The sequence below is a fragment of the Furipterus horrens genome, unplaced genomic scaffold (genome assembly GCF_987537825.1).
Source record: "Furipterus horrens unplaced genomic scaffold, mFurHor1.1.pri manual_scaffold_5, whole genome shotgun sequence".
Taxonomy (NCBI): domain Eukaryota; kingdom Metazoa; phylum Chordata; class Mammalia; order Chiroptera; family Furipteridae; genus Furipterus; species Furipterus horrens.
The window spans coordinates 49,614,030-49,632,210 of record NW_028327175.1 but is presented as its reverse complement, the minus strand read 5'-3'; the positions used below and the strand labels follow the sequence as shown (position 1 = coordinate 49,632,210).

The 18,181-nt window shown below is 38.9% G+C and overlaps 1 protein-coding gene across 2 annotated transcripts in view; it reads right to left on the bottom strand.

The window, feature by feature from the left end:
• The window catches only part of SCAMP1 (secretory carrier membrane protein 1), a 92,557-nt gene extending 81,291 nt beyond the window's left edge, over nt 1-11,266 (bottom strand). Inside the window, exon 1 of one of the 2 annotated variants that reach the window (XM_090276407.1) lies at nt 10,676-11,266. In XM_090276407.1, the coding sequence (XP_090132533.1) occupies nt 10,676-10,732 (57 nt within the window). In that variant the 5' untranslated portion in view covers nt 10,733-11,266. The remainder of the gene's footprint in view (nt 1-10,675) is intronic. The other variant, XM_090276406.1, reaches the window with a different exon arrangement.
• Nucleotides 11,267-18,181: the final 6,915 nt, after the last annotated feature.

Genomic DNA, 18,181 nt, shown 5'->3' with positions numbered 1-18,181 from the left:
CAAATAGAAAGAGCATGTAAAACACTTCTTTTTAATTTGGGGAATATGTTAATTTGCATTTTTATAATATGCCACTAAACTGTATGATTGAAATGCCATAATTTAGGGCTAGGCCATAAATAAAAACCACAGGACTGACTAAATCAAGCTGAAACAAGTAGTAATAGCTCTAGGAGAACTACTAAATGGTAGTAAAAGTATACTAGTACACAAGCTCCTGGATATGACTGGCAATATTCCTGCTGCTCTTTTCCCATCACCTCTCACTTCCTTCCACTTATCACCACTTTGCATATATTCCAAATCACCATATGAGTATTCTAACCACCACGAGAGGATTCTCACAGGTAAAATGGCTGCCAACAGCATATAAAGAACTGGGCCACTACTTACTTCTCTTAGAGAAAGTAGAAACTGCCATTATTTGTTGTGTATATAATGCTTCTACTATATTCATTGTTTTGACTGTGTTTGATAAGCAAAAACCTTTAATAGCTACATATACTAAGTTACGTGCATTCAAATGTTGAATTTATTCTTCCTTGTTTAACTATCAATCAAGTTAAAATGATCTGTGTATAACTACTACAAATCCCTTCTTTCTAGTTTGATCCCACCAATACTCAATGATTGGTCTCACAATACTCAAAATGCACAACGCCTTATGATAAACACTTATCCCTTTGCTTTATTAGTTGAAGGGTTCTAATATTTTTGTTATATGCAAAAATGTATTCAGTAATTCATCTACATTTTGTAAAATGAAGTGTTTCTTTCAAGGAAAAGCAAAAAATCAAGTTGGTAATATTGATAGTGTATGCAAAATTATGTTCTAAAACAGGTGTAAAACCCATTATTACACTGTTTAAAAAACACTTTAAAGCAAGCAAGAGATTTAGAAGCAGTTGCAACACTAGCTCTAGGAATTCTGAAAACCAGCAAGCTAATATACTCGTATTATATATACTCCAGGGACAATCATCAGGTATTTGGGAGTCATTCTGCATGAAATCTAAGGGACTTTTTAGATAAATATTTTATTTTTTGCAAGAAATAGATCTAAAAAGAGTACAGAGATATTCACCAAGGGTACTAAGATCATTCAATGGGAAAAGAACATTCTCTTCAACAAATGGTGTTGGAACAACTGGATATCCACATGCAAAAGAATGAAGTTCAACCTTACTTCATTCCATAAACAAAAATTAACTCAAAATTAACCATAAACCGAAGGGTAAGAGCTAAAACTATCTAACTCTTAGAAGAAAACACAGGATTAAATTTTCATTACCTCAGATTTAGCAAAGGGTTAAGATAAAATATCAAAATACAGGCCACGAAAATAGATAATATGGATTTAATCCTAATTAAAACTTTTGTGCTTCAAAGGACATTAACAAGAAAATAAAAAGACAGTCAACAAATGGAAGAAAATATCTGTAAATCATATACCTGGATAAAGAACCTGTATCCAGAATATATAAAAATCTCTTACAACTTAATAACAAAAAAAGACAATGCAATTATAAAATAGGCAAAGGATCTGAATAAACATTTCTCCAAAGAAATAAAAATAGCCAATAAACACATTAAAATATGCTCAACATCATATAGTCATCAAGAAAATGAAAACCAAAACCACAATGAGATACTTCACACCCACTAGGACAGTTAGAATCAAAAACAGATAACAACAAGTGTTGACAAAGGATACAGAGAAAGCAGAAACCTCATACACCTCTGGCAAGAATGTAAATGGTGCAGCCACTTTGGAAAACAGTCCGGTAGTTCCTCAAATGAGTCAACATAGTTACCATATGACCTAGCAATCCCACTCCTAGGTATATACCCAAGAGATTTTAAAACAAATGGTTCAAACAAAAACTTGTACACAGATTGTGTGTGTGTGCATGTGCGTGTGTGCGTGTGTGTGTGGTGCGCATTATTCATAAAAGTCAAAAGGTAGAAACAGCCCAAATAAATATCCATGAACTGATAAGCTACCAACACTAACTCTTAAAAGCATCCAAGATCAAATACCAGGAAGAAAATTATTGGGTCGTTCTCTATGTACAGGTCTATAAAGATTTCTTGTGGTGGTTCTTGCACAGGGAACAGAAGCAGGGGCTCCACACTGGTCTACCATGTGAAGTCAGAAAGTACAGGACAGTCAGGCTGCCTCAGTAGGAACAAATGAAACAAAATACAAGTGGTAAGACTTGGTACAAAGTCAAATCCAATCATCCTCCACAACATCTTCTACTTCACACACCTATTGAAAGTTGGAAGATCTCCCCCTTGTGATTTAAAAACATCTCTATTCTACCACAAAAAACTAAATACAGGTTTAATTATATCATGTAAACTTGTATTCTATCATTTAAATCTGTATTAAGTCTAAATACAGATTTAATTCTATCATGGTTTTTGCAAGAAAATGTTGCCTTGCATTTACTTTTTGGCAATCCTGGTTGAATGAAACAAATGCTGGGGGACAGAAGAGTATTTTAAAGAAAGATGCCAGGTTTCACAGAGGGCTGGAATTCTTCAAGACATGGAAACACCTCTGGTAGTTCAAGAGCAGTTCTAATAAGGGACAGGAATTCTAGAAAATGACCCTCAGAAGTCCCATCAGACAATTTCTACTCCAGGGTTTTATGATTAAGATAATCGGGCTCTATCCTCGTGTCTTTCCATAACTATTCCCACTACAACTACCTGACCTTTTCTGTGCCTTCAGTTCACTTTCCTGAGAAAGACAGCAGTTAACTATTGGGTTGGCCAAAAGAGTGTGTTTGATTTTTTCCATAAGATGGATCTAGTAGCGCTTAGTTGTCTTTAACTCCATTTAAGACAATGTTGTTAGATTGTATTCTGACAGTTGTCATATCAGTGTGCATTTTTTTTAATTGGTGAATTTTTCTGTAGCCATTTTAATACTGAAGATGGAAGGAGATAGGCAACATGTTCAGCATATTATGCTTTATTACTTCAATAAAGGTAAAAACACAACTGAAATGCAAAATAAAGGTTTGTGCAGTGTATGGAGAAGGTGCTATGACTGATCGAACGTATCAAAAATGGTTTATGAAGTGTCATGCTGGAGATTTCTCAGTAAGTGATGCTCCACAGTCAGGTAGACCAGTTGCAGCTGATAGCGATCAAATTGAGACATTAATTGAGAATAATCAATATTATACCACAGAGGAGATAGACAACATACTCAAAATATCCAAATCAATAAGGTTATTGGTGAAAATGAGAACTGTGTCTTTTATTTTATGGAAAAAACTAAACAGGCTTTTTGGCCCACCCAATATATATCTTTGTTTTTACTGGGGTGGAATTTTGGGACTAAGCAATTTATCTGTTCCTAATCATCTGAGAGTCTGGCTTCTCTTGGGCCAGGTACCTTTAGTAAGATCAGCTGAGGCAGTGTGGCAGGAGTAACACAATAGAGGGTATGATCACCTCTGTGTAAGGGACCATTTAGGGCTGTTCCCTCAGTAGGCACCTAGAACAGGAAGCCTGCTGAAATGAGAGACTGAATCTTAATATACAATAGATTAAAAGATAAGAGTTTATGCATTCACAAAATGGTGCATACTAATACAAAAATATAATAATTATAAACTTCAAAGTAGTAAAAAAGCTTGATACACAAAGATCTCTACCTCAGCATCTCCGATAGGTCATCCAAATTCTGCTTGAACTCCTTCAAGTACCAGGGAACTCCATACCAAAAAAAGCATTGTCAGGCTATTCTAATAGATGCTTTTAAATCTTTATGTTAGGACAAAATCTATCTTCATGTAAACTCTGCCAATTAGCCTTAGATCTTTTTTTCTCTGAAGCCAGAATGGGTCTATTCTCTCAACCAACTAAGAACCTGTCAAGTATTCTGACTTCTTCGGGCATATCCTACTTTGTTCAAACCTCTCTTTAAATATGCACTTGGAACTGAAGATAATACCCAAGGGATAGGCCAGAACAGAATACTGTACATTCATTTTTAGAAAATGATCACTAATTTCATTAATCATATATATATATGTGTGTGTATATATATATATATATATGTGTGTGTGTATATATATATATATGTAACCCTGGCTGGTTTGGCTCAGTGGATTGAGCGTCGGCCTGCGAGCTAAGTGTCGCTGGTTCGATCTTCCAGTCAGGGCACATCAGAGAAGGAAAACTCTGACTTCAAAAAACCTCCGCTGCCTTGCGGCATACCTCTTCAGGGGAAAGGCTAAGGGAGTAAACCCCGACAGAAAATCCGGAGCCGGAGTCCCTAAGGCGGTTTGACGTTGTAGTCAACACCGGCAACTCCTGCGGCGCACCTGAAGCCAAGCTGTATTGACTCCGTCTTTCCCTTGGACCCTTCAGCTGCGAAGAGAGGGGGGTTCTGCTGCATGGGCAACAGCAGACCCTCCCTATCACCCTGCCCAGGCTCTGTAGCTTCAGCTTCACTGGAGAGGACACTCCAGCGTCATCGCAAGATGTCGATTTAACACGGGAGGAGACAGATACCGTGTCACTCCCGAGTCGGACTGCACAGCCATTCTCGGTGGTGCAGATAGACTCTTAAGAAGCTACACCATCGTCTCTCGAGACGGACGGCTGCCGACGGTATATATATATGTGTGTGTGTATATATATATATGTGTGTGTGGGTTTTTTTTTTAGGAACTATATCACATTGGTCATTCATATTAAGAAGATATCCAATAAATTTCCTGAATCTGCATTCAGCACTACTAAATAATAATTATACTCCCCCAAAACTTTGTTTTGGTAATAGCAGCAAGAGTTTATTTTCAAAATTTTTCAGTCACCATCATCTCAGTTATGATTATTGTTAGACTCATGGGACCAAAATAAAACTGTGTTCTCATTCTAGTTTTGTTAATGCAGCATTTGCAAGAGGTATACCCCACCCAGACTAGTAGCCTCTCCTTGCACCTGCCTGAGAGCATTCACTGGCCATAGAAGATGCTTAACCTAGAAAAAAGTTTTCTAAGTATCTTAAGAGTGTTGATCCAAAGCACCCTGAACTCTCTCTCCTACATAAAAATGACTGTCTCAAAAAGAATTATGGATGTTTTAAGGTACAGTGTAAACCCTGATAAGGTTCCAAGATACTATTAAGAGTTGTACCAGCCCGAACTAAAAGGAACAGAAACATTTCAAAATGAAAGAGGCTTCTGGGCTCCCAATTTTCAATGGGTAGGAAGCCAAATGAAAATGCTACTCAGCCGTAAATACGGGTTATTTATTAAAGAGGAAAATGACTTCTCAGAGGGTGGAGTCAAAAGCAGAAGAAAGTAAAAGATTAAGGAAAGATTTCCAGGTGGTAGAACTGGGACCTAATCAATGAACACTCAATGGCCCCAAAGTAGGAGGCCATGACAACATGAGGCTGGCTGGATTTCAGACTTGCTATGGACGAGCACTGTGCCTCCTACCCCTCCCCTATATGAACAGAAGTGTGTATTGAGGTTATCCTGTACCTGTCTCACCACTTGATGCTGGTGTTTCTTTTCAGTTCCTAGGTCTGTATCGAGAAAGACACATCTGCTCCCATGAAGAAGTGGAATGCACTCCTTTTTTCAATCCGGGCTGGCTGTGTGGCTTATTTTGGCTAACAGAATATAGCAGAAATGAAATGACTCAAGAAGCTTTGCGGCTTCAGCTCTCTCCCTCTTGGAACACTGCTGCCACTATCTAAACTGCCTAAACTATTCCTAGTAGAGACACTACAGGAAAGAGAACCAATTGCTGCCCCCACTGATAGTCCCAGGTAACTTTAGTGAGGACATCTTAAACCATTCAGCCTGTTAAGGGGCTAAATCAGCGATTTTCAATCTTTTTTATCTCATGGCACACATAAACTAACTACTAAAATTCTATGGCATGCCAAAAAATAAATTATTATTCTGCTAATCTGACAAGAAGTTTTCATTTTGATTGACTTTCCAATAACAATAATAATAGCAATTACCTTCCCTTTTTGCTCCAAAGTGACTTTTTAAAAATTCAGGTGCCCAGAATGTTATATAAGGATGTCTGTTATTGAGAATTAACCAATCAGATGCAACCTTATTATGTGATGTGACCAATAAGATGCAACTCTATAATATGACCTATATATTTATGGACACCAGATAGTTATTGTTGTGTGAACTGTTGCCATTTTTTAATTTGACAATCTAAGGGAAAAGAGGTCAGTGCCCCTGACTAAACAGTCAGGTATTGCCTGTTATTGCAAAATTCTTGCAGCACATGGGTAGAAAATCTCTAGGCTAGATGACTGAAGCCACATGAGTGACTCCAGACACTAGCATTCAGAAATTAACTGTCCAGCTAAGTCTAGGTCAAACAACAGAACAGTGAGCAAATTGTTTTAAGCCACTACATTTTGGGATTATTTGTTATACAGCAACAGATAACTAAGACAGTGGTAAATAATGATGCATCTTAATTTGATGAAATATAATCAGCAGCTCAACAAATGCTTTTTAAAAATAATAACCTGAGAAAGAGAGTGGGAACTCACACAGTTGACCCAAATATAAAATACCATATACCATAAACTACTATCACTATGTCCAGATTAATGTTGAAAAACAAAAGTTTGCAAAGTTAAGACTATCACAGGAGTCCTCAAAATCCTTTCCTAGTGCTATCCAATCTCCAACCTTAAATTGTAAATGGATAAAGAGGAGTGACATACACTTAATGTAAATGAAAACAAAACAGACAACATCTTTGAATTATGGGTCACTTTTTAATGACAAGGTTTTCAATTTTCAACTTACAAAATAAATCTTTTTTTTTTTTTAAATTTCTGCCCTGACTGGTATGACTCAGTGGATTGAGTGCCAGCCTGCAAACCAAAAGGTCACGCAGGTTCGATTCCCAGTCAGGGTGCGCGCCTGGGTTGCAGGCCTGGTCCCCAGTTAGGGAGGGGCATGAGAAAGGCAACTGATTGATGCATATCTCGCACATTGCTGTTTCTCTCCTTTTCTTTCCCTCTCTCTAAAAGTAAATAAATAAAATTTAAAAAAATAAATGAGATTGCTTAAAAAAATAAAATAAAGAATAAAAATTAAAATAAATTCCTCATGACTATGACCTGCCAAAAAGCTACTACTGGCACTCTACAAGATTCAAAAGAATGTGAACTTCACCAAATTAGTAAGCTAAGAATAATATGGTTATATATAATTAAATATAATTTCTTGAATTGCAATTAATACTACTTGTTATTACCAAATTAAAGCCATCATGCACTGAGCACTTATTACATGCTAAATATATGTTCATCTAATCCTATTAACAATCCCGTGGAGAAGGTACCATTACCTATTACAGAATAGTAAACTAAGGTGTAGAAAGGCCAAATAACTTTCTAAAAGCTCACAGCTGGTTAGTGGCAAAGCCAAGATCAAATACCCCAGCAATACGAAACAAGAATTTTGGTGTACAAAATGCAACCAAATAAAGTGCCATCAACAGTGGACTTGAAATCAAGAGATCAAAGTTCTAATGCCAGTTCTGCACTACCTGCACCTGGACATAAGACAATGTGTAAGTTACAAATTAGCAATGGAAGGCAAATAGTTTTTAATCAAGAAGAAATCAGGATGGTTGTCAAATGTAAAATATCATATCTCTGGGCTTTTTTTCATCCATAGAATGAGATAGTACTAAATGCATCTTAAGATTTTCCTTTTCCAACTTTGAAATTTTGATTCTACTTTAAAAATTACACTAAATGTTATTTCCAAAATCAATTTTTTAACATAATCAAGTAACATATTACTGTACTCAGATATTAAGAGGCATGAAGATTTTCTGACCACTTACTCTTCCCTTCTTTGAACAAGTTGTATTCTTCCTGGCATCTACTCATACACTCCTACACTGACTTATAAGAGTCTATATTACTGATCTCTGCTGGATATTGAACTCTCTTCTTTTATTTCACTTTCCAAGCATGTTTGTCTCTATGTTAGACTAATATCCTTAAAAACAGAGATATATCTTCACTATCTTTTGAGTGAAAGAATGAATAACTGAAAAGAACAAGAAACATACAGCAATTATTCAAAAAATACACTGACCATACAGAAAATGTTTTTCCTCTCTAGCTTTAAATCCACATTATTACAACTCAAGATTGAATTATCAGAAATGGCCATATAATTAATAATTTTCTTTCAGATTACTACACATTTCCAGTTATTCCAAGTTTCTTGATGCACAATGAAAACTATTCAAATGCCATAAACTCATTAACTGAGACTACCACAACCACTAGAATAAAGCAGGTATTCAAAAAACAAATTGAGTCCAGCAAATAACTTTACAGCAGCTAATAAATCAAGCAAACCACTGCATTCACATTATCTAAAGACACTATCCTCAGAAATTATTTTAATGACATGGCTCAAGTGAAGATGAGGACAAAAATGTTCCTAACATAAAAGTAAAGGAAAAAATGTTTAAAAAAACTGAAAAAGCAATAGAAATCAAGTAGCTTTTAATCAAGAAGAAATTAGGTGGTTGCCAAATGTGAAATATCATATATTTTGACACTACAAACTTCATTTTATAATATTGAAAGAACACACTTGAAAAAAAAGATGATCATAAGATAATACAAAGATGAATCTAGAAACTTTTTACATTTAACTAGAGAGAACACAGAACGAAGGGCAAAGTAGAAAGAATGCGCTATAAATGTAAAGCTTTACTTTGAGAAGAGGAAGGCAGATGGACACAAATGGAAAGGTACAGCGTCTGATGCACTGTGCTGTGACTGTCACCAAAAACAGGGAAAGACCATAAACAGTAACATTTTATGAACTTGAATAAAAATTATCCTGAGTGCATCCACTTATAAGGAACAAAAAAGGTTTATAATTTTATGCCACAATGAATGAGTATTTAAAACTATTTTGGGGGTTAAAATTACTATAGCAACCTTATATACGCAGAAGAGAAAGCGTCATGGCAACATTAGATGTCATAAAAGAGCAGTCTGGGCTAAGAAGAAAACAACGTTAAGCACTAACAAGAGAATCAGCTATATAAAATGGGCTATGAAATGGAATGACCAAATAGGAAATAGACAACCACATTGTCAGATGATGAATAAACAGCATCAATTAATTATCTGAATTAGGAAAAGCTAACAGGTTCTTAATGCTACACCTTTAAAATATTTTAAAATAAAACTCATTTGGCAAGTTATGAAATATCTCTTTAGAACGTCTATGACAATAATCCAATTTCCACAAAATGGAATGATGGAATACTAAATATTAAAATTCTGGTGGGGAACGATCTCCTTGAAGTGCAACCATATCATCTGTAAAAACCTGAAAGTTCTAGGCCAGTTGTACAGAATTTTCTTAAGTGACATTAGAAGCAAAGGAATAATGACTAGGTCTATTCTACACTCATAGTTAAGTTGTCAATTATAACCAGGATGATCTAATTAACATAATCCTCCATCAAATTATCAGGCTAATAATCAGAATGGCGATATTTTTCTTCTTCCAGGATTCCTAATATGATAAAGCCAGAAGTAAGAGATGTAAATTAAATAAGCCAGTAGTGACACTTATGTGGACACAAATTTAAAAGTTACTATTTCATTCTGTGTGGCTACAAAATAAGGTTACAACTGCATATCCAGGGGAAATGAAGAAACAACTTTCGCGTGCTAAGCAGCTGAGTTCATTAAGAAACCTGGGATATTTTAAAGAGGTGTTTATTTAGATATTGCATTAATTTAAGCGCAGATGATGAACTTCTTATTCCGCTTCCTTTGCCCCAGTCTGAGCCAAGCCCTCCTCAAGCTGTGGCTGATAAGACTGGAAGAAGGAAAGAAGCTCTTGTGGGAAATGGTAACCTCATACAGCCCAGAGAACCGGTGACGCACCAGAAGCTTGGAAAATATCCCGTCGTTTACCTTCCTGCGAGCAGCTAGGTAGGAAGATGATCGTCCACGTGCACTATTCTTTTCCGGGTGTTTATTTTTAACTTTGATATCAGATCCTCAACCTCAGCCTAAATGTAGGGAGGGGGTGGCAGCGCCGCTGGTGGTATCTGGGCGCAACACAAGTTAAAAAATAAAAACACAACCTTTTTTTTTTTCTTAATTGCAGGGTACTCGGTGCCCTCACCTTTCCTCCACACCTCTGCCATCACCCCACGCAGCTCTACGCCGCCGCCTCGAGTCTCCATGACAACCCTACCCGAGGGCAAGCCCCCTCTCGTCCCCTCCGGGTCCCGGCCCGGCCGGCCACACTGGCCTGGCAGGTGACAATTGCACCTGCACAGGGCTCTCACTCAGCCGCTCCGGGGAGCCGGGCCAGGAGCGCCCCTGGAGCGCGGGCCCACTCCAGGGCGAGGGCACCACACTCCTCAGTCGGGGACGTGGGGAGGGGAGGCCGAACGTGGAGCTCAGGAGGTATCACTCAGTCCCCCAAACAAGGGGGCCCGGGCGCGACCTCCAAAACGGCTGCGGCAGCCCCGAGCCTCAGGTCTAGGTGCTGGGAGTTGCAGAGGGGCGGGCGCAGTGTGCACGAAGGAACTTGCCGGTTTTCCCAAACAACGACGCGCTGCGGCGGCCGGAGATGCTGGGAACAACGCTCACCTTGAAGGGGTTGTTGAGATCCGGGTCGGCAAACGGGTTGCTGTCGAAATCCGACATCTCTCTCGCGCTTGGCGTCACCCACCCGACCTAGGCGCAGAGAGGGAGACGAGGCAAGGCCGCCGCCCCCCTGCGCGCTCACGTCGCCGCCGCTGCCGCGGCCGCCGTACAGATCCGGGTACAGCTCGCAGGGCCACCCAGCCGACCGCGCCACTGAGCATGCCCGGTGCGCCGGGCTCCAGGCCGGCAGCGCCGCTCCTGTTCCCGGTCCCGTTCCTCCGGGCCGGGATCCCGCGCTCCGGACTTTGGCTACGACTGAATAGGGACTAAGGGCGGAGGGAGCCTGAGCTGGAGAGCAGCTTCCTCTGTCTTAAGATCTTCGGTTCACTGAGATTACAAGTCTTATCTTAACCAGCAGGGCGCTTAGGTGAACTTGATTGCATTATCATCAATTTAAAATTGGCCCCTGGGGCCGAACGTGGTATGGGGAAGAGGTGGTCTTTTGCGGGCAAAAAAGATGTTCACTGCTACCACTGCCCCAGAAGGCAAGGCAGCCTGGGACTCAGGCTACCCACCTGGGGAAGGTGTGGCCATTCATCCACACGTCCGGCACTGAACGGAGACGCGCGGGGAACGGAGGACTTATGCAGCTTTCGCCGAAGTCGGCGTCCCGAGGGGCCCAACCCCAGTTAATGAATTTTGCACACGCTAGACCCCACCTGTGAATACCAGCCTTCGGTCTTCCGTTCCCTCAAGCTCTAGGTTGGTTCCAAATCACGGAGTGAAGCTTCGGAGCTACCGATCCGGATTGGCTCGGTGGAGGTTTGGGAAGCATAAGGTTTAGTACCAGGATCCAGCCCCTGTTCCTATCCTCTGGAATCTGCAAAATGGCTACTTCTCCGGAAATGATTTGGGGCGTGAGGGGACACAAGTCGAGAGATAAAGTTAATATTAGTGGACAACAAAAAGATGCCGTTTTTGTTTACTTTCAAACATTTGGGGGCAAAATATATACCTCTGATGTTTTTCCTACTCTCTCCAACACCAGGGATGAGGTTACTGAAAACTGGGTATGTGTAAGGAATTTATCTGAACCGTTCGTTACCTCACCCCTTAACTGAGAGCATCTCTTTCCCCCATTTTCGTCTTCCTTCTGTGCCAAGAGAAAAGCACTTAGCAGACGAAGCTACAAAGAGCCAGAATTATCTTCACTTGGAAGTTGCCTTGGCCTTTTAGAGGCTTGCACTATGCTATGCAAAGTCAGCTAGTTAATACTTTCTCCTTCCTGTGAAAACACTAGCTGGAGATGATGGACAGAAATCACCTTTTGCTGTAATCTGGCTTTGACGGGACCCAGGTTGGGATATATGAAAAGCTGCTTCTACACAAACGACTATTGATGTCTACTAATAAGTGACAACAGAAAGGTGATCGTGGCAGAGCTGCAAGATTCTAGAATGAAAAAGCAATCTGTTGTGCTCACCATCCAATTGTCAGCTGCAGCCTCGTGTCTGGTTAATTTGTTAGTGTTCAACACCCAATTATGCGTTCAAATCCCGATTATCATACTACATGTGCTACTCCACCTCTGTAGGTCTATAAAGGGTTATTTAAGAAGTAAATGAAATGAGACATAGAAAAATGCCCTCACATATTTAGTGTCTAACAAATAGTATTTGTTTAATGTCTGAAAATGACAAGGGAGCCCAGCCCACTGTCTCAGGTGCTTGTCCTCGTCTCTCCTGGGCTTGATCTTGCCCAGCTGATCTGCTTTGACGGCTGTGAACCTCACACACTCCACCTGTCCTTCAAATGACCCAAATAATCAGCAGCTATTTATTATGCATCTACTATGTTCCAATACAATGCAAAACAGCTGAGCCTGCATTGCAGGTTGGGAATTTCCAAATAAGCTGTGTTTACAGCTAGTGACATTAGCATTTAATGCAAAATTTTACAGACTTCATTGTTCCAGAATCCCTTGGAATACTTGTTAATGATGCAGGTACCCAACTCTCCATATCTCCTATCCCTGAGATTCTGTTTTAAGGGATCTAAGGTAGAGGCCCTGGATCTGCATTTTTTAAAAAATGTCTATATATACAAATACATTCTTTTACATAACTGCATAAATAGATTCATAGCATATATATGGTGTTTTCACTTTTTAAAATTACAATAAAGATTAAATTAAAAATATTGTTTTTTCCTTCATCTTCTTTTCCTTTCAATATTCTTATAATACTGTATATCTATACTCACATTATATAACACTCACATAATCATATGCAATATGTAACATATTCATACAGGCATTTTTACATACTTGTACAGAGTTTTGGTATTGTCTTGAAAAAAAATGGGATAATATATGTATTTTTCTGCAACTTGTTTTTCTCCCTTGACACTTACAGCAGTTTTCTGTGAGATGTGCATTGGCAAAGAGACCGTCTAAGGTTTCTTACCCCTGTAAACCACATAATTACTTTTTAGGGTAACCATGGCATTAGAAGTGAAAAGGGTTGGGAAGCATGGCCTAATGGAAATCCCCCAAAACCAACAATTATTAATCAAATTTATTTTTTTTAACAATTGCAAAATCGCCACAGTGATTCTAATAGGGGTGATGTTCTGACCATGCTTTCAGAAAGAACACTCATATAAAGATATTCAGTCAGACATGTAGTCCATGGGTAAGCTTACTAATTCATTCGCTTTCATGAAATGTAGAATCACAGGACACAAGAGCTAAAAGGAACCTTAGTCTTTTTCATAACAAATGAAGAACCAAGTTTGGACAGGTGAAGAAATTTGCCTCAGTCATGAAGAAAGTGAATAGAAGAACTGAGAACAGAACTCAAGTTTCTTGACTCACATTTCAGGCATTAATTTGATAGATTTTGTTATCAATGTTTCATATATGAAGAAGAGATGCTATGTGCGAGGTAGAAAGAAAATCAGCATACAGGAGGCTTCATTTGTTGAAGTAGTTCATCTCCCAGGACCTGCCTCCTAAATTTGATAGAACAAAGAATGAAAAATCAAAACTAATTTCTAGATCCAGCTCTACCACAAACCAGCTATGTGACCTTAATCATACCAATTCGCCTTTCTGACCTGAGTTTCCACATAGTTAGTGAGTCAGCAAGTATTTACTGAACACTCACTAGGCAGTAAACAATATTTTACATGTGGCGGATAAAGCAGGGAACTAGATAAAGGGTAGAGTCCATCCCCAAGAAACTTCCTAAAAGGTCTATGACATGACTAAATCATATCTTGGGACAACTCTAACATTCTTTGCATACGTAACAGTGGCTCACCCCTGCTTAACTCTATTTTGGTTTGTTTTTGTTTTTTCCTCAGGGCATGCCTCACACTGTTTTTGTTCTGGTTCTCTCTCATTCTGACAAATTCCATTTGTGAATCCATTGGACAGGGCCTATAGTTTGAATTTCATATTTTCCATACTGGTTAGCATATAGCTAATAGATGTTGAGAAAACGTCTAGTTAGAAATTTACAAATCTTACCTCAAAAGGCTCGTTGGACTCTGGGCTCACTAATGACTTAGAACTGAAATCTATTATCTCTCTCAGTGTTACAGAAACAGGGGTGTCCAAAAACAAACCCCAGAGTTTGTGGCTGGGGGACGGGGAAAAGGAAGCAGCTTTAAGACGCCTTTGCATGCCTGGGCCTAGTTGCTAGTGTCTTTGTTATGCAAAATGACTTTGATACTTCCAAGGCCCAAGAAGATGGGAGGAGTCCTGAACTGTAGGATGGTGCGGAAGGAGCCTACAGAGCCTGCGTAGGGTTCTGTGAATGGTCAGAACTGGTTGCAACACCCACTGCGTGAGAGGACACAGGGATATATAAGCAGCTGCGGACAGTTTAGCTGGGTCTCACGCTCTCTCTGGCTCTCTCACTCTCTCACTGGCTCTTGCGCTCTCCCTCTCTCTTGCTCTCCATGTGGCTTGGTGAAGGGGCCTTCTCCATGTGGATTAAAGAAGCTGAGTTCTCCATGCGATTTTGAGAGGGGTCTCCAGGCTGCTCTAAGAGGCTCTCGCCATGCAGTTTTGAGAGAGAGGAGATCCATGTGGTTTGCAGGAAGAAGGCAGTTTACAGGGAGGCTGAGAATCCACGCGGTTCTGCATTGAGAGCTGGAGGGCACCACAGCACAGAAAGGACCTCCCCAATCAGATTTGAGTGATTGGCAGCTACTGGTAAAGCTGAACTGTGCCTAGGAAGTAGGGAAACGGTTTTTCCGACTTTTCTAAGGCTGGCCTGGTTTGGTAGGGGGAGGCAGAAGTATGTGTTTGTGGGTATTTTAAAGAACATAAGACTCAACAGCAGAAATCCGCAAATAATCTAAATCTATCTAACTGTTAAATAAACAGTTCTTTTTCTTTTCACTAAACTCTAGTACTGAGAGTTGTAATTCTGGTGGCGGGCAGTCGGGCCCCTGTCTAAACAGCCTGTGGGTTCTGTTTCAATCGGAGCAGCCCAGAGGTTCTGTTACATCAGTGAACTCAGTCTCCAGGTTTGCTGCTGTGACTGCTGTTACTGATACCCACATACACCCTAACAGGAGCATATGTGGCTTTCTATTCTGTCACCGGCTACATTTCCAGGAGGTATTGGAGGAGATGAAGGCACTTTGTGGTAGGCCAAATCATGGTCCCTCCCCAAAATGTCCACACCCTAATCTTGGAACCTTCAAATATGTTACTTTACATATTACATGACAAAAGGGATTTTGCAGCTGTGATTAAGGTTGAGGACTTTGAGAGGGGGAGATTAGCCTGGATTATCCAGATAGGCCCAGTGGAATCAGATGAGTCCTAAATAGTGGAAGGCAGAAGAGTAGTTGGCTTTTAAAATAGAAGGGGTTCATGAGCCAAGGTATGTTAGTGGTTTCTAGAAACTGGGAACAGCCCTTAGCTGACAGCCAGCAAGAAAATGGAGGCATCAGTTCTACAACCACGAGGGGCAAAATTCTGCTAACAACCTAAATGAGCAAAAAAATGATACTCCCCTAGAGCCTCCAAAAAGGACCCAGGCCCCACTGACACCAATATTTTAGCCTAATGAGACCCATGCTGACCTTCTGACCTACAGGACTGTAAGATAGTCACACCACCATTCATTACCCTGCTCACTGCCTTCCAAACTTACCACCTAAGCCAACTCCAGCCCAACCAGCTGTATCTAAAGTAATCACCCTTTCCCATGCGATTGATTATATGCTATTCAAAGGCTGAATGGTCTGAGTATCCTTCAAATAATTACATCACAGTGGTATTCTTTTATAATTCATTAGATGAAAGTATTCTGTAGTGCAGGCACTGGCCAGGTGTCTCAGTTGGTTGGACGATTTGACTCCAGGTCAGGGCACATGCCTAGGTTGTAGGTTTGACATCCGGTCAGTCAGGACATGTATAGAAAGCAACTGATCAATGCTTCTCCTCACATCGATGTTTTGATGTTTCTCTGTCTCTTTCTCTCCCTTCCTCTCTCTCTAAAATTAACAAACATATTCTCAGGTGAGGATTTTTTTAAAAGTATTCCAGAGCACAAGAACACAAAAAACAAAACAAAAATAAATGTATATTTTTAGTCTCAGTTTACCTAAGACTATACATGCACATTTCTCTACCAAGAATGTCCTTCTCCCTTTCAATTTCTACTTGTCAAAGTTCAATCAATCCTTCATGGCCAATTTCAAATAACATATTCTGAATAAATCTGTATGGGCTATCCCTAATTCAAATTTGTCTCTCCTTTCCCATAGTATCTAAAACAATTTGAATCTTTGTTATAGAATTCATGATATACCATATCCCACGGGTAAAAATTTATTAGTACATGCCCAGCATATATGGTAGCTCACAATATTTGGAGTGAATGAATGTTTCTGTCTCTCCACTGAAGGTAGGGAGAAATTTTATCTTTATATTATTCACAGAGTTTAGCACATCCTTCTGCTCAAAGAAGGTACTCAAGAAATAATTGTGTTTACTGTTAAGATTTCTTTGCTTATGAAAAGGATTGCCACACAACATCTTTAGTCAGAGTAAGCCCAAATATACAATTAAAAGCAACCAATTTATTAGTCAATATAAACAGAATTGTGAAGCTACTATGATAAACTCTTCTGGAATGAAATTCTGCATTCTAAATGTTGACTTCATAAAAAGACCATGGAATAATTTCAGACAGTGTGGGCCAGTGAGATGCAAGAAGAATAGAGCTCATTTTATTTCCTAGAAGGGTAAGAACATTATGGTGAAATATCCTTATTTTGAAAGACAGAAATATATGATTGTACATACATGTACATTATGTATACACACACATATATGTATACCTAAATATAAGGAGGCACTTATCAGTGATCATATTTAACTGCTATAAAAAATAAGACATGGGACCTGACCAAGTGGTTCAGTTGGTTGGATCGTCTTCCCATACACCAAAAGGTTGTGAGCTCGATCCCCTGTCAGGGCACATACCTAGGTTGTGGGTTCAGTCTGGGTTGGGGTGTGTAAGGAAGGCAACTGATCGATGTTTCTCTCTCACATCGATATTTCTCCATCTCCTTTCCTCTCTCCCTAAAATCAATAAGTTAAAAATAGCTTTAAAAGCAAGAAAAAGTAAAATAGTATTATAGTATAATATATGAATTATATAGTTTATAACATGAACTATATTGTATGTACATATATAATATATAGTATAGTATATAAAGTAAATAGTAATAGTAAATATAAATGCAGTAATATATAATAATATATAAATGTAGTAAAATAATTATTACAATCTTGTAACTACTTAGGAAACTTTATGTAAAGAGACAGAAGACAGACTACATCATTTTAATCTAGGTACAATTTCAGAAAACTGATTTTGTTTGTTTCATGAACAATAAGTTATATAATCATACTTGATATTACCTAATGTCTATGCAATTTCACAAAAGTCGTCAAAGTAAGAACAGTTTACAATTTTTAAATTGCAAAGTATGCATAAATCTTCAAAGGACTCTTATAAGAAAGGAAATAATCACAGCAATCTAACCCATCTTTTTATCTCTCAAAAGAAATACCCCAAACCTGATTATTAGATCTTAAAAAAAAAAGATGCTTCTTATTTACTTTAATGCTGATAATTTTTTTTAAAGAAATCAGATTTATTTAAAATGACTGTTCTCTTTCTCATTTTATAGGAGAGACTAGAAACAGCTAAAATGTCTTGAGTGTGTGGCATGTGTCAGGTACTGAGATGCTGGTGGTTCAGCAGACATTTTCTCATATATGACATACCTTTGGAAGATAAGTATTATTATCTTCATTTTACAAATGAGAAAACGGGAACTCAGAGAGGTAAAGTGAACCTGAAAGTTATTTTTAAAACTTTTATGAGCAATAGGCACCTCATATCTGGGATTTTGTACTGTTAGTCATTGCACTCTATATTAGGCTTTATCACATTATCCAAGGAGAGAATTTCA